Source organism: Natrix helvetica (genome assembly GCF_964273705.1).
Source record: "Natrix helvetica genome assembly, chromosome: 3".
Lineage (NCBI taxonomy): Eukaryota > Metazoa > Chordata > Lepidosauria > Squamata > Natricidae > Natrix > Natrix helvetica.
The window spans coordinates 155857006-155882370 of NC_138549.1; the positions used below are offsets into that span (position 1 = coordinate 155857006).

General features: G+C 37.5%; 1 protein-coding gene across 1 annotated transcript in view; it reads left to right on the plus strand.

Moving 5' to 3' along the window:
* PTPN1 (protein tyrosine phosphatase non-receptor type 1) overlaps positions 1 to 24501 on the plus strand; it is a 118973-nt gene extending 94472 nt beyond the window's left edge. Inside the window, exons 3-9 of the mRNA XM_081947043.1 lie at positions 1622 to 1722; positions 4980 to 5078; positions 10029 to 10166; positions 10520 to 10729; positions 15509 to 15670; positions 18978 to 19213; positions 20432 to 24501. Of these exons, the coding sequence (XP_081803169.1) occupies positions 1622 to 1722; positions 4980 to 5078; positions 10029 to 10166; positions 10520 to 10729; positions 15509 to 15670; positions 18978 to 19213; positions 20432 to 20621 (1136 nt within the window). The 3' untranslated portion in view covers positions 20622 to 24501. The remainder of the gene's footprint in view (positions 1 to 1621; positions 1723 to 4979; positions 5079 to 10028; positions 10167 to 10519; positions 10730 to 15508; positions 15671 to 18977; positions 19214 to 20431) is intronic.
* Positions 24502 to 25365: the final 864 nt, after the last annotated feature.

Here is a 25365-nt window from a genome sequence, read left to right on the forward strand (position 1 = left end):
GCAGTTACTGTCAGAGCGCTTTGAATATTAATAATCGGTTGGTTGGGTTCTAAGAAATGTTAACTGAAATCTGAACAATTTAGCTGAAGCAATTAAATATTTTTATGATAGAGAATTCAGTTTCTCCCGAGAATGAAAGCAATGGTTTACGGAAAATATTATAAAATCTTGCACGTAAGATAGTAACTTCTTCATTAGCATATCTTTCTGTTCTGTACTGTGCTTGTTCTAAATAAGATTATACACAATTTTTAAAAAAAGGTTAGAGGTTCTTTTGCAGTATTTCTAGAACCCGGGGTAGTTTCTACTGCTAGGAGCATCCATGGTTGGCTTCATCTGGTAATTTAACTAATGTTACCCATGTGCTGATAATCCAACGTTTAGCTTACTGTAAAGCATTCTACATGTGACCATTCATGTACCTGTTTGGGAAGCCGCAACTAGGGCAAATACAGCTTTTTTTTATGTTTGAATGGACATGTTATATACATTCTGCGTTGAATTAATTCTAATGGCTATCTTGACTATTGGATTGGCTGCCATTTAACTGTTAAGCAGCATATAAAACCTCCAATAATTTGAAATTGAGGTACTCGTTTTAAATCTACAGGATAACAGATCATTTGGGTACGATCAGGTGCAATAAATCTGGGAGCAACATGGTTCAAATGACTATAGGTTTATTGCGTTTATAGGTTTATAGTGAAAGCTCTCTGCAAGAATCTGAAGTACTCCATCCTTCATTGGTCTGATCCTACTTTGAGTGTTATCACCATTTCTGGCACCACACTTTAGGTTTTTTTTTTTTTTTTATAAAATGGACCAGGTTCAGAAAAGAGCAAAATATATGACAATTTAGCAAATTATCAAAGCAAATTGATGTAGATAAGAATCTATAGAATTCAAGGTGGGTTGGACTTAGATCTCTCGTGGATGCGAAGGAACTCAAGGCTGATGATGCGCTTGACCCCTTCCTTGGGCTCAGTTTGGTCATCTACAAAATACCTTCTTATTGATTGTGTCACTGTATGGAGCGTTTCATCTCCACTACCCCTCAAGAAGCAAATATTTGTCAAACTCTCAGTGTCACGTTATTGTCACATGACATATGGTGACTTTTTCCCCCTTCGCTAAACCGGGGGTGGGCGTGGCCAGCATCCGGCCAACAGGCCGCGAGTTTGACACCCCTGATTTAGATGTTTATTGAAGAGTTTCCATGTGTAAATGACACCTGATTGTTTTCCCTGTTCCCACTCGTACATTAACTTACATGTTTTGTATCCCTTGTTTTAACTTACTGCTGTTTTATAACTATAAATTTGTTTCTTAAAACACTTCGAGAAGTTTTATAGAAGGCAGCGTAACAGTGTTTTATGTTGAATGAAAAAAATAACATGGGACTAACATAACATTTAGCTCATGATATCACACCTGATTAAATATTTTTCCCAAGAATACTTGATAATGGTATAGGAACCTTTTCTTAAGAATAAAGGTTTTGCTTTGTGCTTCATATATTTGGAAACAAAAAAGCTTACTTTTTTATTCTGAGAGCAGCTGTCTAGCAAAGTGTAAATATTATGTAAGTGTTTACTAGTGTGATTTCTTATCTATTTTGTAGTTGACCACAGCCGAATTAAGCTGGAGCAAGGTGACAATGATTATGTCAATGCAAGTTTGATAAAAATGGTGGAGGCAAACAGAAGTTATATCCTTACACAGGTAAGAGCTTTAAGAGAATAATAGTAGTCTTTCTTTCCTGGTTTTTTTTTATCTTGGAGATTACAGCTGGTAACTGTGTGGGGAAACAAGTGAAATCTTTTACCTGCACCCATCATGCAGTTATATGCAATAGGTGTAGTATGCTATTCTGCCCTTTCCACCTCCCCAGTTCCTATAATGCTGCTTTATTGTGGTGAGGAGGGAGGGTGTTTCTGAGAGATGAGCAAAGAACAACAGGTGTATATGACAAGACTATATATTCCCAGCAGGATCGCCTGTGGTGTGAAGGTCCTCCTAGCTAAATCAAGCAGGCATTGATATTGGGAAATAGTGATGCTGCAGGCAGATGATGACTTTAGTGAAAACATCAAAGGTATCATTTCATACTGTGGAGAAAGCAATGATAAACCCTTCCTGTATTTTACCAAGAAACTGCATAGATAGAAAATCATTATATCATGATTGACAGCAAAGTCCCTCAAGTCAGATAGGACAAAATGTTACTAAGGAAGAGTTGGAGATCTTTTAGAATACTAATAGTGTTTATGATATGGCTAGATTAAAGCCTTAAGGACATCTAGTTGCTGATATAGATAGTCCTCAACTTATAGCCATAATGGAGTCTACTGTTATCATGTTGTGACAGTTGTAATCATGTGATTGTCCCAATTTTACAGTCTTTTTTGTGGCAGTTGTTAATGCCATGGTTGTTTAAGCACATTTATTGTTCGCAATGGGGCATGTTTGCTGAAAATTGAGAATAAATGCCAGTTTTTAGTAAAAACATTGTAAATGCCAGTCACATGACCATGAAACACTGCAAATGGCCATAAATATGAGTTGCTAAGCTCTTGTGGTCACATATTTCCACACTTTATAGTTTAACTAGCATGGAAGTATGCAGTTCTAGCTAAAAGAATTGACCTTAAACTGCTAATCCTTTCCTCATTAGCTCTCAGAATTACATGTTTTTTGCAAGTACGGGCAATACCTGGGGAAGACTTCTGGGATAACTCTTAGGACAATGTTGCCTAGGGATTAAGGGCCTTTAGATCCAACACATCTGGAGGACACTAATCTTCCGAATGCTAATCTAGCATATGGCCTATTGTTATTAAGACAGAATCAAGGCATCTACTCCTGAAATAGCACACTGTAGGAAGTGGTGTGCCACACCCTTCCTGTTGGTTGTTGATCACATCATTTTCTCTTTCCAAAGCTGCTTCCTTTGATAAAATCTTGTGCCCTTAGGCACTTTAAATTATTCATCTGTTCATCTGGCTCTGCTTCAGCACTTTTCCTTTAATTTATTGGATCTAAGCTGTTGAAGATGATTAACATAGAATTTATCTTCTGGTTTTTTTAAAAAAAAATCTGTATTATATAGCAGATATCTCAACATACTAAGAAGCCACTGGGCACAAATTGAGGAAGCTGTTCTTTAGTTTCATGTATTATTAAATGTAAGAGCATGAAAATTTCAGTACAGAATCTTTATAAAAATAGCTCTATAGGCAACATTTTAAAGTTCAAGAATCAGCACCAAAATGCTATCTCACAAAACTAACATTTAGCTGGAAATCCTTTGTACCGTAAGTTATGTCACCCATAATAATTCAGATTCTTCAACTGAATGACAGGAGCCTTAGTAGAATTTGGTCAGCACTGTCTGAGTCCACAATTTCCATCATCCCATTAAGCTGCAGCGATTTGAGTTTTAGCCCCAAAGTTCTCATTGATACTAAGTTGCTTGCTCCTGATTTTGATTAAGAGGGAAGATGGTAGATAGGACAATAAGTGAGAGAAAAGCAAATCAGTGTATTATATTATATTATATTATATTATATTATATTATATTATATTATATTATATTATATTATATTATATTATATTATTATATTATATTATATTATATTATATTATATTATTATATTATATTATATTATATTATATTATATTATATTATATTATATTATATTATATTATATTATATTATATTATATTATATTATATTATATTATATTATAACCAGTGAGAGCAATGGATCACTTTTGTGAGTGATCAAATATTTATTACAGTCATAGGCCAGCATAGATGATAGATGATAGATAGATAGATAGATAGATAGATAGATAGATAGATAGATAGATAGATGATTGATAGATAGATAGATAGATAGATAGATAGATAGATAGATAGATGATAGATAGATAGATGATAGATGATAGATAGTTACAAAAGACAACATACATTTGACATTCTAAATGTGATTTGTAAATTAATAAAATGAATTACAACCATTTTCTGTAATCTGTTGGGCATTTTCAATGTAAGGGTTACATAATATGCCAGGCTTACAGGAACAAGACTTATCTTTGGGGGGGGGGGGGTTGCTATTGTTTAAATTTTGATCAATTTTGTATACTTGGGCACAGTGCAGTGTAGCTTAATTTGATGGAAAAACAAGAGCCTTTGATTTAGGAGAGGGTTACCTTAAAAGTGATGGGATAAACATCTAGCAGGAAAAGTAAACTGTCTCTGATTTTCTTAGTCAGGCCAAGAACTGTTAAAAATTATTGAACTTCCTACTCTTGTGTTTTAATGATTGCTTACCTCAGCAAATCAAAAGTTACACTAACTCAGGGGTCCCCAAACCTGGAAACCTTAAGACTTGTGGACTTCAAGTCTTCAAGATTTGAAGTCCATAAGTCTTTAAGTTGCCAAGTTTGAAGACCTCTGCACTAACTACAGAACAGAAGTTATCCTGCTGAGTGAACTTTTTGCCTTAAGAACTTTCCTGTCCCATCTTCCTTGCCTTCAGATATTGTGGGTGCTTCAATACTAGAGGTTTTAAAGAAGAAATGATATAGTCTCCTGCTTGAGCAGTCTCGTTCAATTCTGTTATTCTATTATTCTGTTATTCCTTCTGAAAGATAGGCTTAAATATTCTTGCCTATTTGTACAAAAAGCTTTGACCTGGGCATGGTTAAATATTACAATCTGGCAACTTCAAAACAAAGCTAACTGGTTTGCAATTGCTTGTGCTTCTAAATTGGCCCAATCTGGATGCCAGATTTTACATACCTAGAAATGGAAGCCACAAGGTGTCATATTTAGAATAACTCAATACCAGTTTCGTTGTATTTAAGTACAATGACAATAAAGATTATACTTAATAAGTATTGTTTGATCATAGTACTCAGAAATTTGTGCCCTATGAATACTGCTCTTTCTTGAAAGTTCAGTATCTTTTTCAGGGACCGCTTCCAAATACTTGTGGTCACTTTTGGGAGATGATTTGGGAACAGAAAAGCCGTGGTGTTGTCATGCTTAACAGAGTGATGGAAAAGGGATCAGTAAGTATATATAATTTTTAACTCCTTTGGGATCATGGGTATGTAATATATGTACATTTTAAAAATCTAAATAGTCTAATGTTTTTAATCTAGGGAAAAAATTTTTTTTAAGAAATCACCCCACAAAGCATTTTTCTAAAGTAAAAGAAGTGTTCTTTAAGCAGAATGAAAATGCAATAGTATCTTTCAAGTTCAGAACTTAAGTTTGCCCTGTAAACTCAATTAAGTTTAATAGCCTTGTTTTTTTTAAGCAAAGCAGCCTGAAAATTTAGTGCAGCATTAAAAAAAAAAAAGTTCTTAATCACCAGCACCAAATTTTCAGCAAATACTATATTTTAAGCTTTTCCCCAAAATCACTATTTGCATGTGTTTATTTTGGTTCATGTAAATGTACCTAAACATTATTGCTTTGTGCCAGCAAAGAAGTGTTTGATCTAATTGATTTTCATAGTGAGGCATCGTTTCTACTTTTCTAGTCACTTGAAATATATTGAGGCTCTACAGAACTGACTAATGTCAATAGGATGCAACAAACTGAACTAGCTCTTTTATAGTCTTCTTTCATTATGTAATGAAAATCAAGACCTTACAAAGAATTATTTGACATAGTTCATCCTCTTTCGGGAGCTTTATTTTAATGTTTATAGCAGTTGTGTGTAAGACCTCTTGGGAAAGGAGATTTCAAGCCAAGAATGTTCACCTCCTACTTTTTAGCATGGAAGCCAATATCTGATATGCAGTTTGATGGTACTTGGCACTGGAAGTTCTCAGTAGCATGTGTTTTCGATAGACTCTTTTTAAGTCTGTATGAAAGCTTAGTTCAAGTAGAAGTAAGTATTATGTGGAGCAATAGCTTTCAGTGTCATAAATCCAAGGAACGCTGGCATTTTTCAAAAGCTTATTCCAGAAATCGTTCAATAAGAACAGTAATAATGAAAGCAGCTATTCAATCCCTAACTGTCCTAAAGTACAGAAGAGCCATCTGAAATTACAGAAGAGACACTACCAATTAATGTGCAATAGACTATATTGAAGGGGACATAGTGGCTCAGAAGCTAAGACGCTGAGCTTGTCAATCAGAAAGATTGACAGTTCAGTGGTTCGAATCCCTAGCGCCACGTAACAGAGTGAGCTCCGGTTATTTGTCCCAACTTCTGCCAACCTAACCGTTTGAAAACATAGGAACCACTTTGGTAGGAAAGTAACAGTGACCACGGAGACGTCTTTGGACAGCGCTGGCTCTTCGGCTTTGAAACGAAGATGAGCACTGCCCCCTACAGGCGGGAATGATTAGCACATATGTATGATTACCTCTTACCTAGACTACAGTGAGGGAGGTAAAGTAAAAATTGACACCATATGGCAACTTTCTATGTTCTTTAAAGACAATTTATCTTCTGTTCTGAAATGCCTCTCTTCTCACTGCAAGACATAGTAATTGAAAATGTTGACTATGTTATAGGTTGCCTGAAATGACCATGCAGCAAATATGTACAGGCATGCAAAGATTCTTTAAGTTGATAAGGAAAATGCTCCCTTGGAAATAATTTCAGAAGGTGTATTGCATAGCTGATGATAACTTTCTTCGTATTCCTTTTCCTAATTGTCATCATCTCCCCATATTTTTCATATTGAATGCCTGCCTATAGATAATATTTCTAAAGAAAAAAAAATAGTTCAAGATTAAATACATTTTATACGCTTATTGTTTATTGCATAATGGAATTTTAGATCTCGGATATTAGTATCAGTATGCAAATGGCTGATTACATAATTTCTAAGCAGTCTGAAAATGGTTCAAGACACTTGCAGAAAAGCCAGTTAATGGTAGACCATGTTTGGTTAACTGCACTGCACTCAGTCCAGCCCATACCTGTACATTTCCAGATTTAAAAATTGGCAGATACTTTTTTTTAGCAGAAATGATTCATGAAGCTGATTGGCTAACATTTCATGAAGTCATACAAATCCCTTACCCAAACTTCAAAACACTTCTACCTTTCTTTTAAAAAAAGTGGCAAACACATATTATAAACACGTTAAAAATTGTGCAGAACATGTCACAATTTATACTAAAAGCTTGGGGGACAAGATTAAATTCATGAGTGAGCCACTTAGTTCTCATGCAAGTCAATTAGTATATGTGTTCCTAAAATCATCATGTATGGTGCTGGGCTTCATCCTGAAAACATCTAGGACTGCCAGTCTTTCTCTTTCAAACAATGGTTGGTTTGCCATTTCAAAAGAATGACCTCGATGGTGTTCTTGGAATGTTGCATCTCCGGATCTCTTTAAAGTACACGATGAATCAGATTCCTTCTGAAGTGTAGGAATTCTTTAAAGAGCCAGTTTGATGAAGTGGTTAAAGTATAGAGCTAGACATGAGAGATCATGAGTTCAAGTGCTTTCGACAGGAAGCCAGCTGCGTGATCTTGGACAATCAATCTCTCTCAGCCCTAGGAAGAAGGTAATAGTAAACCACTTCTGAAATCTTGCCCAAAGAAATCGCAGGAACTTGTTCATTTACAAACAATAAAAACACAGTATATTTAAAAAAAAGAACCACCCACCCACCCACAGTGACAACACATAATTAAATAAGACATTTGATGGGCAAAACATCAGGGCCTTATGAAAGACTGTCTAATTTCTGCAGGGATACCAATAGCACTTATCACTTTACAGCCCTCTGCGGTTTACAGAGTCAGCCTATTGCCTCCAACAATTTGGGTCCTCGTTTTACCCACCTCGGAAGGATGGAAGGCTGAGTCAATCTTGAGCCTGGTGAAATTTGAACTGCCAAATTGCAGGCAGCCGGCAGGCAGCAGAAGTAGCCTGCAGCAATGCATTCTAACCACTGCGCCACCACAACTCATCTTGTTCCAAAAGAAGGGAGCCACCATGGAGAAGGCCCTTCTTCTGAGTCCTGCCAGATGTATCTCCTTAGGGAACAGAACCTGCAGCATTCCTTGCCTCCCTGCTTTAGTGAGTGGGGTGGATGTGGCCGGCAAAAGACGGTCCCTTGGATAAACTGGTCCTTTCTATACTAATAAAAGTAGTGAAACATATCGAAAAGAAAAGTGCTCTGACTTCAACTTTGCCCCAACTATCTTTATGTACTTTTCACCACTACTGGTAACTTGGAACAAAGTATGAAATTATAGAGAACTCTTTGGAGCAGGCTGCTAATGCCACTAAACAAATGGTTGTGTGGGACACTCAATGGATAGGAATCATTATTTGTCACCATGAGGTACAAAAATCATACATGCAGCGAATTCTCTCATACGTTGTAAGGAAAAATAAGTTCACAGGCGGTTATAATTTCCTACTATATCCAGCTGAATCGTGCTGTTCAGGTTGAAAGGAAGAAAAATGTTGTTCCCTCTAATAATGAATCAACTTCTTGAAAGCATTTCTTTTGTGAATCCCATTTGATTCTGTTCCATAAAAGACCTTCAGTATAATCATCCCACGTTTAATTATTTTTTATTGGTATTTAATGAGTATAATAATTAATGTCTTTGTTAGATGGTAGAAACAAAGGAAGAAAGAATAAGGTTCTTGCTCTGAAAATAGAACACTAAAAATCCATGAGCAGTGAACATTTCCTTCTTAACTCCTGCTGAGTTATAATCGTGGCCAGAGAAATTATTTTGTCTTCTGCAGAATAACATTTAGCAAGGGCGTATTTTTTGTGACAAAAATGCATGTTACTTAGTGCAACCTAATTCCAGAAATTTTTAATAAGACTCCCTATTTTCCAGGATTAGATAGATCATTCTAGCATGTACATATCCTAATGATGCATTTCTTGGATTTCCTGGAAGATAATTTCTTTGAAAATTAGTATGATTAGTCAAAAGCTTAGGTAACGAACAGCTCAGACTGCATTTACAATAAACTATTGTAGTCTTTAAACTATCCCATATGCCACCAGAATGACTTCATACGAAGTCATTTTGAAACCAGGTATCCTGGCTGTCTCTATTGCACCTTTTTCATTTGAATTGCTATTAAAACTTCGTGCCTGGGGTCATCCAGTGAACATCCAACTATTCTCCAAGGAGCGTTTTAAATCACTTGGATAATTTTATTGGCTTGTCATGTTTCTTATTGACATATTCTGCAATCCCAAAGTAGATCCAGAAACTTCAGAATCTATTGTCGAGCCAAATTATTGAGATAGCAGTGGCACGCTAAGTAGTTGCAGGGTCTTAAAGAAAAATTGGGACGTGGTGGCCCAGTGGCTAAGACGCTGAGCTTGTCGATCAGAAAGGTTGGCAGTTCAGCGGTTCGAATCCCTAGCGCTGCATAATGGAGAGAGCTCCCGTTACTTGTCTCAGCTTCTGCCAACCTAGCAGTTTGTAAAAGCATGTAAAAATGCAAGTAGAAAAATAGAACCACCTTTGGTGGGAAGGTAACAGCGTTTCCGTGCGCCTTCAGTGTTTAGTCGTGCCGGCCACATGACCACGGAGACGTCTTCAGACAGTGCTGGCTCTTTGGCTTTGAAACGGATATGAGCACCGCCCCCTAGAGTCGGGAACGAGTAGCAAATATGTGCAAGGGGAACCTTTACCTTTTAAGGAAAAATTATTGGAATTTTTCTTGAGTTTAAGCAGTTACATCTCATTTGTTTCTATGTATGTCTAAATGAACATGCATATAAATGTGCCCATCTGTGCAGAGCTTTACAGATTGAAAGTATAATCTTACAATGGTGTTCTTTGACTGTCATATATATATATATATATATATATATATATATATATATATATATATATATATATATATATATATATATATATATATATATATATATATATATATATATATATATATATATCGATGATGATTCGGTGAGCGTGTTTATGTTTAGCTGTATTCATTCTATATTTCTCTTTGTTAAATAATTTACATATAAGTCTTGTTCTGCTTTCTACCCTCCAGATAAAATGTGCACAATATTGGCCACAAAAAGAAGAGAAAGCAATGTTTTTTGAAGATACAAACTTTACATTGACCTTAATATCAGAAGATGTAAAATCCTATTATACAGTCCGACGATTAGAACTGAAGAACCTCATAGTGAGTATGATAAAAAAAGTAATAGGTGTGCTGTGTTTTGCAGCATTGATTCTCTTTATTAAAATGGCTGATGTTTAGCGTCAATGTTTTAAGAGTTTCCATAGTTGATATTAAAAGTCTTACGTTTTGATTTTGGATAGCATTTCATTTTAATTTTGAATATTGCTCATTTCCAGGATTATTATTCTATGATGTGTGCTGGGAATGGCATGAGCACCATCCTGCTGTTAACTTCCTGCAACTTTGCATTTGTTAGGGGTTTTCCAAAACTTAACAGGATGCTTCCCACTTCCAAATTGCAAGAGAAGTCCATTTTTCCTCTTTAATTTATTAATTTACTTCACCCTTTACAGACACACGAAACGCGGGAAATTCTGCATTTTCATTACACAACGTGGCCTGACTTTGGAGTCCCGGAATCTCCAGCTTCGTTCCTCAACTTCTTGTTCAAAGTGAGAGAATCGGGGAGCCTGAATCCTGAGCACGGCCCCATTGTAGTGCATTGCAGTGCTGGAATTGGAAGATCAGGAACTTTTTGTCTGGTTGATACTTGTCTTCTCTTGGTAAGAATGGCTGGTAGTCACAGCAGGAATTTGGGTTGGTTATCCGGTTGGTTCAACTGGACTCAGGGCAAAATACCTTTCCAGGGACTTTTGCAATTCTGCTTTTGTTTTGATCACCATTATGCTTCTGCAGTAAAGGCTGCTGAATGCAGTAGGAATTGATATGGAGCCCCATAAGTTAGACACAGCATCATGAAATCTCCAGAATGGTAAAGCCTACAAACTTGAAATTCAGCATGTATGTTCCTTTTGGCTTCTAGATGCTCGCTAAGAAAGGATTTTTTGAAATGACCATCAGATCATCATTATTTCTTATATTATTATTAACACGCTCTGATGCTAAGGAGTTAGATGTTCTACTCCTCCTCCCCACCTGAAAAGAATTATGTTCCAACTGCCACTTGGGCGTAGGCTTGTGACTCATTTGGCCTGCGGACCGGGAGTTTAGACATTCTACTCCCCTTCCCCACCTGAAAAAAGCTCTGATGCTAAGGCGTTAGGCTGAGGGAGAGAAGGGGATAACATAGGAGAGGCCTCTGTGGGGCAAGCCTGAGGGAGAGAAGGAGAGAGGAGAGGCCATTTGTAACTACTCATTAATTTTCAAGCTGTATTGATTTATCAAGCCCGATCACATAGTTTCGTAGCGGAGCATGGGTTTCCAGCTAGTATTAAATAAACAGAAATATTGACTTCTGTTTGTCAATTCTTACCACCCTTTCTTTCCCAACCTTGCTCCTCTCTTGTTCCAATAACAGTGTTTCTCTTGATTCAGGCAATGCTTGACATTATCTTTTTTTTACTTTTGTCGCCTTAAATTTAAAGCTGCTTTCAAATAATTCACGAACAGCTCTCCAGGACTCTCCAATGCCCTCCTACATTTAAGTACCAGCCTATCTAAAAGACTAGTGGGAAATCCATGCTACCCTAAGTCCGTAGGACTTATTTGGAAGTACATCCTTCAACTTTTGAAAAAACATCTCAGCAACAACCCTCGCAAAGAATTACAATGCTAAGCATGTTTATTTTAATGTAAGAGCCCTTGTGTTCAATGGTGTTCATTCAATAGCATTTAGGATAAGTGTAATTAAGATTGCAGCAATTGCATTTTGCCTAATACATTCCTTAGATGCATTTCTGATCACAATGTACTCCATGCTGATATGATTACATGTCTCAAAGCAGGGACTTTGGATCTTTGTATCCTTGAAAGTTTAGCATTATTTTCTTTTTGCCCTTCCCTTAGTAAATTTCTAATTCTTGTGGCTAAAGGGATGAACTTGGCTAGGTTCACAAGTTGCATGAAGCCATTTTTGTCTTAAGCATCATTTACTTAATACATCTTGGTTGGCCGGGATTACAAATAACCATTTTGTGGTTTATTGTAGCATGTGACTAAACGGCACGGCTGCAACAGTATTAGCAGAAGTAATAAGGATTATGCTTTCAGTGCTTTGGGGAGGGGCAGAGTCAGTGAAATCTAATTTTTTTTTACCACCGGTTCTGTGGGAGTGGTTTGGTGGGGGGTCATGTGACTGGGTGGGCATGGCCAACATTTTTTAAAGCATTTTTAACTAGTAAAAATGCTTTTAAAAATTAAAAAAAATTCCGATGATCAGTACCTGACCAGCCTCACCCCCCTCACCAAGCCAGACCCAACGCCTCCCAGCCCCGAAGATCCACCTCAGCCACCCAGTCCGCCCTCCATGCAGCCTTCCGCTTGCCTGCTTTCGTAAGCTGGCCATGGGGATGCCAGGAAGGCCGCGTGGAAGTCAGGCAAGATGGCAGGCTACGGGCCGCAGGGAAGGAAAATGTGGAAGCAGGCTGGGACGGTGGAAAGCAGAGACTGGGTGGGGCAGAGTGAGTGGCAAATGGGGAGACCAGTTTGGAGCCGTGGCCAGCCAGTGGTCCCTGCAGGTTCGGCAACCCAGGCTCAATGTCCGCTACCGGTTCTCCTTCAGGAGAACTGGTAGGATTTCACCCCTGGGCAGAGGTGGTATATTAAGTTGTAAATTTCCTGCACTGTATTCCCTTAATGTCCTCCCCCCCCCCCCCGTCTTATGTTTGGTAACTACTTTTACTTTTTTTACATTATCAAGTAACTAAATAACATAAATTCAAAATATCTATAAAAAAGATAATGGAAAATATATTTTTTAAATAGACTAAAAAGTCAGACTAATGAACCTGAAACAATTCCAGAAGGAATTTAGGAATATCCGGGGGATTTATTGCACATCTGCTGAGGCTCTGGTTATGTCCTGGAACCAAAGGGCAGCCAAGGCTTTGGATAGGATTGTGCCTCTTTTAACCCATCGCTCCAGATACTCTCCATGTTTCACGGGAGGAGCTGTGGGTTCCAAAAATGGCTAAGAGATGCCTAGAGTGCTCCCATGGGACCCGGTGGCTCAGTGGCTAATACACTGAGCTTGTCGATCAGAAAGATCGGCAGTTCGAATCCCTAGTGCTGCGTAATGAAGTGAGCTCCCGTTACTTGTCCCAGCTTCTGCCAACCTAGCAGTTCGAAAGCATGTAAAAATGCAAATAGAAAAATAGGAACCACCTTTGGTGGGAAGGTAACAGCATTCTGTGCGCCTTCGGTGTTTAGTCATGCTGTCCACATGACCATGGAGAGGTCTTTGAGAGTGCTGGATCTTCGGCTTTGAAACGGAAATGAGCACCTCACCCTAGAGTCGTGAACGACTAGCACATATGTGCAAGTGGAACCTTTATCTTAGAGTGCCCCCTGGAGGAAAATGAGGGATGAATCCAACCAGACATGACTTAGAGCTACTATTAAAGCCTATCTTAAGGGGGTAAAAGTGGTGAAACAGCATTATTTCGCTGCTCTAATCGTAACTGCAGTGTCGCTAATGTTATTATTTGATGTTTTGTTGTTTTTTTAAAATTGGTTTTAATGATTGTAAGATGCTTAGCATCGCCCCCCAGCTAGATGGCCGGCATACCAGTTGAATAAGTAAATAAATAAATAATGAACATCCATGACATCCATGTGGATTTTCTTGGTAAAAATACAGGAGTGGTTTACCATTACCTTCTCCCACGCAGTACGAATTGATGCTTTTGGCATCGTCACGAAAATGTTGATCTGCCTCCAGTATATTCCTTAATCGCGATCTGCTTGCTTTAGCTGGGTGACCCTGCAGGGAATATATATTCTTGGCAAATATTTTCAGTGTTCTTCACTCATCTCTTCCTGGAACATTCCCCTACACAGAGAGAGAGAGAGACAGACAGACAGACAGACACACACATACACACCAGTGAGGCAGCGTAGGAGGACTTGGAAGAGGGCTAACACTGGGGAGTTTTCCATTCTTTATTTAGCGGTGATACTTATCTGCCAGAAATTTTATCTCAAGCATGAGATAAGAAAGGCAATCTTTTTTGACAATCCCTCCCACATTGGCAAACATAATTCTGATACATGAGTGCCAATCTAACGGGTCAAGTGCCATCAGTATATAATGTTTCACTGCAGGTCTTGGGCTGAGGCTGAGGTGAATTTCTATAATTCTGCAAATTTGTCCCTTGTATGGCTTTACCAAGATTGGTATTGTCAAACTTCCTTTAAATCTTGGGGAGGATCACCTATTTTCTGATACCAAAAAAACCATGATAACGTATTATCACCTTTTCATTGTTGTATCTCATTCTATCTATCTATTTATCCATCCATCCGTCCATCCATCCATCTCTCTCTCTCTCTCATCTACCTCCTACCTACCTATTACCAATTTTGGCAATTTAAATCTATCTATCTAATTGGGACATGGTGACTCAGTGGCTAAGACACTGAGTTTGTCGATCGAAAGATTGGCAGTTCGGCTGTTGGAATTCCTAGTGTCGCATAACAGGGTGAGCTCCTATTACTTGTCCCAGCTTCTGCCAACCTAGCAGTTTGAAAACGTCTGTCTGTCTGTCTGTCTGTCTGTCTATCTATCTATCATCTATCTATCTATCTATCTATCTATCTATCTATCTATCTATCTATCTATCTATCTATCTCTATCATCTACCTACCTACCTTCCTACTTACTTAGAAACTGCCATCTCACATAGTGACTCAAGGTTAGGCTTTATAGACATAATATTTATTGCTATAAAATATTTTAGTCTAAAAGTAATGGATTTTAATTTTAAGAACATTTTATTGTGAAGTAATAAATTCTGAAATGTGATTTACAAACATAGAACTCATCTTCCGGGCTGATATAAAAGACAGCAAATAAAACTGACTATTTCTAAGGAGCCTGAGGGCATTGTAATTCCTTATCTATTGTTGGGCATTGGAACTAAGCATGATAACTGCAAGCGAGAGTCATTTTTAATATGTTGTGGTAAGAAATAAGATTCTTTGAGCCCCCTTAATATTATATTATCATGGGGTGAAGTTCACAGAAATTCAGCTATAAGATGACGTGCTGTCTTTGTGTTTTTATTGAATATCTTGTCACTTTAGGAGATTTGAGTACTCTTAATATCAGTGTTTTACAACTGCTCTGCCAATGAAAATTTGCAGTACTGTACTGCTTTTATGGGATCAAATTCTTGTTGAGTTGCACGTGATTGTTCTCAGAAATTATTTTTCTGGTTTGGTGCATAACTGCTGATTTCTTATTATTCCTGCTTTCGTGAACTTTTTTTTTTTGATAGATGATTTTTTTTTAACGTCATATGTTTTGTTTCATTTTAAAAGCCCCTGTGAATTCTGAGGAACACGGGAAGATGGTTTACTGAGTGTCATTTCTCTTTGTGCAGATGGACAAAAGGAAAGATCCTTCTTCTGTTGACATTAAACAGGTTCTTTTAGAAATGAGGAAATACCGAATGGGGCTTATACAAACAGCAGACCAACTTCGCTTCTCATACTTGGCTGTGACAGAGGGAGCCAAATTTATTATGGGCGATTCTTCAGTACAAGTGAGTGTAGTACATATTGTCTTCAATTTCAGTCCTTCTTTATAGTCCGTCTTAGGTTGTAGTATGTAGAAGAATTCCAGTGCTGTGATATATATTAAGAAGGAATGGTCCATGATCTCTTTTTTTTGCATGCTAGTCAACATAACTAATAAACAAAGATAGCAAATAATACAGAGTCTTTTCAAAGTATTTTCAAAGGTGATAGATGATAGGAAGAGAAGAAGAAGAAGAAAGGTAGGCAGATGATGGATGGATGGATGGATGGATGGATGGATGGATGGATGGATGGATGGAATGTCGATCGATGGTAGGGAGATAGGTACTCTGCTTCCCCGAAAATAAGACCTTCCCGGATAATAAGCCAAATCAGGCTTTTGAGCACATGCGTTAAAATAAACTCTCCCCCCAAAATAAGCCCTCCCGGAAAATATTGCAAAACAACAGCAGCCATGAGGTGACCATGGCTTCACTGTGCAATGATGAAATGTTGAAGCCAGAAGGAAGGAAGGAAGGAAGGAAGGAAGGAAGGAAGGAAGGAAGGAAGGAAGGAAGGAAGGAAGGAAGGAAGGAAGGAAGGAAGGAAGGAAGGTGGATGGAAGGAATATAGATAGATAGATAGATAGATAGATAGATAGATAGATAGATAGATAGATAGATAGATAGATAGATAGATGATAGATGATAGATAGATAGATGATAGATAGATAGATAGATAGATAGATAGATAGATAGATAGATGATAGATAGATAGATGATAGATAGATAGATAGATAGATAGATAGATAGATAGATAGATAGATAGATAGATAGATAGATAATAGATAGATAAACAGTGTTTATTATGACATATATTTGTGGGAATTACTAGTAGTTTTCCTCAGATTCATGATCAGTAAAAGTTAGTAATGATTATGATATTCATAATTAGCATATGAGAAATACTTTTCCATTAGAGATATGATTTAACAGTTGTAGAATGGCAAGAAGTTATTGGCAAGAAGTAGAATGGCAAGAAGCCTCCGGATGGTCCCTGAAGCCTTCGGAGGGCTTAAAACGACCCTCCGAGCAACCCGGAAGTCACTTCCGGTTTGCTCGGAGGGTCGTTTTAAGCGCTCCGAAGGCGTCAGGGAAGCCTCCGGACAGTCCCTGAAGCCTTCAGAACGCTTAAAACCACCCTCCGAGCAACCCGGAAGTGACTTCTGGTTTGCTTGGAGGGTGGTTTTAAGCGTTCCGAAGGCTTCAGGGAAGCCTCCAGAGGGTCCCTGAAGCCTCCGGGGGGGCTCTTTTCGCCTTCCCCAGGCTCCTATAAAGCCTCTGGAGCCTGGGGAAGGCGAAAAATAGCTTTTAAAAAGGTGAACTCAGCTGGCCAGCGTGCACATGTGCGCTGGCCAGCTGACAGGGCAGCACCTCGCGTGCCCTGACAAATGGCTCAGCGTGCCACTTGTGGCACGCGTGTCATAGGTTCGCCATCACTGTCATAGTCCTTCGTTTTAACAAAAAATGTTAGAATGGGTTCTCCCTGAAGGTTGAGATATTCTTCTTGATGCCCACTTTTTCACCATGAACATTTATCAGATTTAATGTCAGTTTATTTTCATGGGAATCAGTCGATTTATCTTCTGTACAAAGTGGCAGGACATTAATGACAAATAGTGGTATATTATTGTAGTAGAACAAGAAAGTGCTTGGTCAAGAATGAGCAGCTGCTGCAATGAAGAACTTGTTTAGGATTATATGAAATGCCATATGAGATTCTGATTAGAAAGGCAATTCTTTGTTCACAGTTTACAAATGCAGGAAACCATTGTTACAAAGATAGGGCAAAACATGCCACAATTCTTCATTTGTTGGTTTTGTTTCAATGCAATTTGTAGGTTGTCTGACTCCCAACAACTCTGGAAGGCTTACAATCAAAACTATAAAACACAAAGCAGAATCATGGACCCTCCAAAACAACATAAAGCAATAGTAACAATAACAAAAAATTAGCCTATATATACATATATACATACACACACACACAAAACACACACACGCACGCGCACACACGCACACATATATGTTGTGTTTGTGTTGATAAATAAATAAAGGGAGACTAGTATAGATCTATTTCAAGCTATTTAGCTCTCAACAGCTAGCCATACCCTTACTGGGATTTGAACCTGGGCTGTATTACATATTAGGCAGATGTATTAGCCACACTAAGCCACAGGCTCTCCTCCTTTATCAGCTAAGCCAGGGAAATAGGTATGTATTGTGTCACAACCCCTGGTATGCCCAAATATGGTAGGGAACACTCTGCTTCCCTTTTCTGTCCTTCGGCTCACTCCAGGAGAGCATCCAGGCAGAAAACCATATATTTAATGTTGCCTTTGTTACATTTGTGTTGTTTTGAAGGACAGAAAAGGGAAGCAGAGTGTTGACCATTTTTTGCTCATTTTTGCCCCCCCCCAGCCCCCAGGAGCACTCTACAAGCCTCCTAAAGACTATGCATAGTTTTGTTTTGTTTTACAAAAAACGGGCCGGTTTTCGTGAGGCCTGCAGAGTGCAAAAACTTTTTTTTTTATTTGCCTCTTCAAACTCTTGGTACATCTTATACTCAGAAAAATACAGTACCATATATATATATATATATATATATATATGTATGTATGTATGTATGTATGTATGTATGTATGTATGTGTGTGTGTGTGTGTGTTGTATTTGTGCTGATAAAATAAAGGGAGACTAGTATAGATCCATTTCGAGCTATTTAGCTCTCATCAGCTAGCCATACCCAGGGTATGGCTAGCTGATGAGAGCTAAATAGCTCGAAATGGATCTATACTAGTCTCCCTTTATTTTATCAGCACAAATACAACACAAATATAAAAAGGCAACATTAAAAATAAAAATATGGGTTTCTGCCTGGATGGTTTTCTGTGATGAGCCGAAAGGACAGAAAGAGGGAGGAGTGAGCTCCCTCCCATATTAGGTCATACCAGGGGTTGTAACACAAACACACACACACACACATATATATATATATATATATATATATATATATATATATATATATATATATATATATATATATATATATATATATATATATATATATATATATATATATATATATATATATATATATACATACATACATACATACATACATACATACATACATACATACATACATACATACATATATTTATATATATATATAGTATATATACTGTATATGCACATATACATATACATTTCCAGGGATTGGGGGAATTAATGATCATTTTGGATACGTTAATCAATTCATCCTTCTTATTGAAGGAGCAATGGAAAGAACTCTCTAATGAAGACTTGGATCCACCACCAGAACATACTCCTCCACCTCCAAGGCCACCCAAAAGAACCTCTGAAATGAATAATGGAAGGGTGCATAGTGATATGGAAGTTTCTTCAAAGCATCCAAGGGCTGAGGAAGAAATCAAGTATGCTGCCAGCGCTTTGGAAACCAGTGTTCTGGATGGCAGAGCTTGTTCCTCTGAGCAGCAGGGCGTGGAGAGGTAATGTTGCCAAGGGCTACTACAAGCATTTCTTGTAGAGTCTCAGCAAATTGTCTCTGCTTATAGTATGTTCCCACCAGTTTGTGACCCCTGCTCTTTTTTCCCCAATGTGTTCAGTAAAGTACACTGAAAATATAATTCTCTTTCATATAATGACATATGTCAGCATCAAAAATAAAAGTAGTCATTTGAAAGTTGAGTCACTTTTGAGGCAAGTTGCATTATTCTCTGGAAAAAGAAACCTTTAAATGCTTGAAATTTAAATGCTTTAAATTGAAGTATGGATAATATAATATTGTCATTTCTGAGTTAAACGCCATCCTGCTACAATTGAGCTACTATGATTTTTATAAGTCAAAAGAGTAGCTCTGAAAGAAGCTAATATTTTTCTTACTTGCCTTCTGAAGTAACACTTCTTCTTGTGCCATATCTTTCATCGGACATTGGGGATCATGTTGCCGATCCTATTTTTATCAACAGCCACACAATAAAGTGCTGTTGAGTTTTGTCCAAACCAGTCTCTTAGATTTTGAAGTAATGCTGCTAAAAAAATTCCATGATAATAACATTAGCATGTGAGTTTGAAGGAAGAATGATTTGTCCTACACTTTCAAAATATTTTAAGTTATTTCCTTTTTGCAATGGCTGAAAATGAAGGAGTGTGTTTTATTTAACATTTATTAAAATTTCATTGGAATGAAACATTTTTAATTGGACTTAAATATTGTCCGGATGAAACTGTAAATTTTATGTAAGTTTATTACTCTTGGAGAAAATGGGATATAAAAAAAATAATTATGGAACTAATGATCCTATGTGGTTCTACTTCAGATCCTTTAAAACAGTTGCAAAATTTCAGAGAGACACCTTGCCATTTTAAAGGAAATTTAGAGGTGATTACAAGTTTTCCAGCTCCATTCATGAAAACTTTATCCAGAAATTGAGTGAGATGATGGTTATCAGAAACATAAAGGAGAAATGAAATGTATTTTAACACTAGATGTCACTATTGCTTTTTATATCTACAGGATCCTTTTCCTAATTTTTCCTGCTTTAATTTAGCTATTTTTATTCAGAAGTCATTTAATGACCTAAATGACAGAACCACAGTATTGGAATCATGCTAAGGAAAGTCCATTTACTTTTCAAATTAAGCCTCACTAATCACGCCACACACCAAAGAATTCTTCTAATCCCAACATGTCTGTTGTCCTGCAGCACCAGCCCAGACAGTACGCTTAGGAAGAGAACTGTTGATGCTTCACCGTGCAATGATGAAATGTTGAAGCCAGAAGAAGAGGATGAAGAGAGCATGATGACAACTTGGAAACCATTCCTGGTCAACATCTGCATGTTCACTGTCCTGACAGCGGGTGCATACCTCTGTTACAGAGTATATTTTCATTGATGGACATCACGCTGGTGGTATCAGAATACCAGTAACATTCGTGGTGTTTCATTTGTTTCTGTACAAGAAAGCTAAAAGGGCAACTAAGCCTTATCCAAGTGGAAATGTATGGCATGTTAGAGAAGTTGGAACTTTGGTTAGGGTTTAAAGAGAAAGTGGATGCACTAGGGTTTAGGATTTAGCCCTAGGTCCCAAGAACATAATATTCTAATCTCAGGGCCTTAAGATATTCAGGAGTAAGCAGAGAATATGCCAAATAAGTCTTGTGTTTTTTCATTTTTTCCTTATTTTTTTAATGGAATAATAAGAGTTTACAACACATTGCTGTTTTTTTTTAATGTTTTAAAGCCAGGGGGGTACTTCTGTTGTTCTTTTGGTGGATTTTTCAGATAAAAGGAACTAGGCACAAGTGAAAATTGCTTATGTTCCCCTAGCATTTGTAACCCAATACACGATCTTATTCCTTTCAACAACCACTGTATACACAGATACACACCCCTGAAGAATGTACAGGTTTTGTTTTTTGAGAGAGAGAGGAAGCTTTTCACTCTTTGCCTTTTTAAGGACTGATGGCTCAGTCTAAAGAACCACTTATGCACAGCCTCTTAATAGATTTGGATGTTGCTCAGGAGCTCCAGTGAATGACTGGAGATTGGACATGCTCCATTGGATTGCACCCTGGGTTTTTTGGCAGTGCAAATAATATGGGATGTGTTTTATTTTTCTCAAGTAAGGTTCTTGCTTCAGTAACATGCTATAAACGGGCACCGCTTTTTCTCAGGGCATCCCAACAGGTCAATGCTACCATATTCTCCCTCCTTTTGGGACAAAATGAGTGATTCCTCTCCCCACTCACCATCAGTGCTCATTGCTATGTTGTCAATCATCTCTTGCACTCTTTATTTCTGTGTACATGCCCATTGTATTGCATGATTGACCTTCCTAAAAAAATATATTTTACCTTTGTATATAGTTTCCTATCCTTATGGAAAAGGGGAAGGGAAATGTTAAGCAGAATGTCCACCAGCATTGATATCAAGACCTTTGCTTTAGAAAAGGACCAGCGTGTAAGCTTTGCCATCCTATGGAATGTAAAATGCGATCTCATTCTAGACTTACCATGTGAAGAATGTCCTTATGGCGTATCCAGAATAGAAGAGGAGCCATTTTAAAACCATCATCATCACTCTCTTAACACACATGTAACCCTCCTCATGGTAAAGATCCAGTGCAATGTTTCTCAGCAAAACCTCAGTGCTGGGCCAGCTCTTCTCTCGATCTTTTCCTGTTACAAACCACTGTGTTGATGATTTTCAGTGTTTGTTTTTAGAACAAAGATTCCAAGATTAGCTTTTATTTGGCTGAAAAGATCATGCTGTTTGGGAGCCAGTTTTAAGTCTGCAATCTTAACGTGCTCCTTGAATGAACTCCATGGTTCTGGCTGTTAATTCAGGTGTGTAAGATTTGTTGCTTTATCCGTGAGCCTTCTGCCTCTGCTGAAGAGGAAGTTTGCACCCTAACTCAGAACAAATCCTTTTGTTCCACATGAAGTTGAAGAGAGAACTTGTTTGTATTTTATTTTTATTATTTTAGGTACAGCTTAGCTTGGCTGACTGTAGCTGCTAAGAAAAGAGTAAAAATTGACCAATCATGTGTTTTGTTGTTCATAAATATTACGACTGGGGAAGTATGCTGATGTTGATAATCTACCCCCCTTCCCCTCTTTATAAGCAATATAAATAACAAAAGGGAACCTGGTTACAGAGGAGAAAGCATACTGAAATTGCAGCTGTTCCATTAACACAATGACACCCAATCTACAGTGCAAGTTATTTGGAAGTTCTATATTCTACCTATTATAGCACTTAAGTATCATCTCTTTTTAAAAATCTGTGACATATCAGGGTTCTCACTCCATATTTATTTTACTCCTCAATTCTGACCAAAGTTAGCTTTTTCTTCTTTAAACAAATGAGATGTTAAAGAAAGGTCTTGGAGAATGGGAAGGAAGAAAAGGTGGAGTTGAAAGAACAATTTCGAAATGAGGCTAGTATCAAGGTGGTTTTTTTTTTTTTCAAAACAACAATAATACATTCATAGGTAGTCCTGGGAAACTTACAGCCTTACCTATGAGAAAGAGGAATTTTGTTAAGCAGTCAATACTTAGTAATAATATTGGAAGTGTGAAAATATTGACATGATTATAGAAAATGGCATAATATATAATGGCTCATCTATGTATTTTGCTACTCAGTATGTGATTGCTTTGTCCCTTCCACGTTCTGTCATCCAGTAGAATATTATTCAGACGCATTTGTATCACATTTTTATTCAAATGCATGTATAAAGTCTCCTAAAAGTGTCCTGATTGAAATCCTTGTGCTTAAAAGGTGAACATAATTTTTATATTTCTGCTTTCTGATGTGCCCAATTATACTTGCATGATCTGATTATTTAAATGGCTGTGATTCCAAGGGTGTCGCTGAAGTGTTTTCATTCAGCTCAAAGATTGGTAAGTGTGTGTGTTCTCTTTAAAAAGAAGCCTGGTTGCCTGTATCTTGCCTATTATTTGGCAGTTTTTCTATGTACACCATCTAAACCAGTTGTATAGCACTCATTTCAATCCAGTAACTATAGTACAAACATTCCAGAGTGTGTACAAAGCCATATTCACACCTCTCTCTCTCACACACACACACACACACACACACATGCACCCTAGCTTTCTATGGCAAATTTCTGAAACATGAAGTGCCAAGATAGGGGCATTCAGCAAGGAGGGGCAAAAATGTCAAGATGGCAGCCACAACCAATCAATGGAAGGCCCGCCCCCTTTTGATGTGTGTGACACATGTAAAAAAAGGGGGGAGGTAGGTTCAACCATACAGACGCAGGTACCATCTTAACCATTTTTATTCCCCAGAGACGCCCCTATGCCAAGATACATTAAATTGTCCTCTGAGAGTCCGAAGGAAACAGTTATTTACAAAGATCACCAGAATGAAACTAGAATTGAAAATCTGTTCTTTTCATTAAAAATAAATAAAGGGATTTTAGTTTTTTTTTTTAAAAAAAACCAAACCTCTTTGATGAAAGAATTGTATTATCTCTTCCACAACGACATGGTCAACTTCAGAATGTATCTCCACAGCAACTTGATTGTACTTATATTTAATCTGTCAGGGAGAACTAAATTTCTTTTTTTGCTGTTGTCCCAAGACAGCCAAGAAAGCTCTTCTGATTACCATGTTTCTCTTCAGTCCGCCAGCATCACTATTTGCCTTGGTCATTTTGATCAAAAGAAATGCTGTATCCAATCAAATCTTTTTTTTTTATGGTCCTAGACCAGCATAAGAAGGGTGGAATAGAAGTACTGTAAGAAAATACAGTAGAAAGCCCCGATAAAGCTCAGCGAGGTGTGGATACGGCTTGTCATGCTGAACTGTAAGCATTTTGTTTTGATGTCCTTGTACATGTAATGTAGTAGTTTGGGGTGTGTATATACAGTAGCATTTCAAAGTGGATGTATTGGTTAACCTATTCTTGGGCGGGGTTTGGGAGGGGGAAGGAAAAGAAATATCCATGTTTAAACTTGTTAGAAAGTTAGTGAGCTGCTCTGCTATATGCCTTAAGCAAAATATTTACTCATCAGGTCTTTCTTTTTTTACCAATTGCCATAGAAAACTTTTTTAAGAAAAGAGATAAAATAAAATAAAAACAAGCTAAATGTTTTGGTATAATACGTTTTCAGGTATATCGTCTCTTGCGTAAGGCGCCGCAATGACCTTACCGTTTCAGTAAAACTGTACAGTTTTTCAACTTCCCATACAAATTTTCAGTTCTCATTTAGCTGCAACAATAAAATTCTTTTGTAAAGAAACACTTGTCTGATTTTTCTCTGCTTCCTTTTTTTTTTTTTTCTCAATGGCAGCAGCAAAAGCTCCTCATGGAACCATGTTTTAGTCTTTCGTGGGAAATTTTAATAATTTCACCTTGAAATTGCAGGCTAGCCAGTTCTCATAAATCGGTAGGCATTTGTGGGGAAAAATTCTATGCTTGATGAGGATGGGGGTTTATCCCCTTTGCTGTGGTAAGAGATTAGCAATCTCTTAATCTCACACACTAATAAATACTTTAATTGGTGAAAAAGATTTTACATTCAGCCTTTATGTTGCAAAAAGGAAATATATTGCGGGGGGGAGAGGGGGCACACGATGCTTGTTTATCAAGAGGCAGAAATTAGGAAAATTTGTAAAAATTTTCACCTTTTCACAAAGGAGGCTCTTGCTGAAGAAACAACCTGGTAGTAGAATAAGATAGTCAATAGAATTTGTATCAATAACTAGCTGATAAACATACATTTGTCCTCAAAAATAATCCTGGACCAAACTTAATTTCTAATGTTAGATTTTTGCCCCTTACCAGATGGAGCCCCCTTGTGGAGTACTGTAAAGCCGTTACCATGGCAACTCCACTGCACTGTACAGTAGAAGCCATTTTACGGCAATACGGTAGAAGCCATTTTAAGGCACAACAGGGTATATCTTAACATAACACACACCCCGAGGGGTGTTAGGGGTGTCTTAACTCCAGAGTATTTGTTTCCAGAGAGTCATGTGTACCAAGTTTGGTTGAAATTGCTCAAGGCATTCTGGAGTTATGCTGGAACATACACACACACACACACACACACACACACACAGCCATTTATATATATATTTCACAGACTTGTTCATAGAATTGC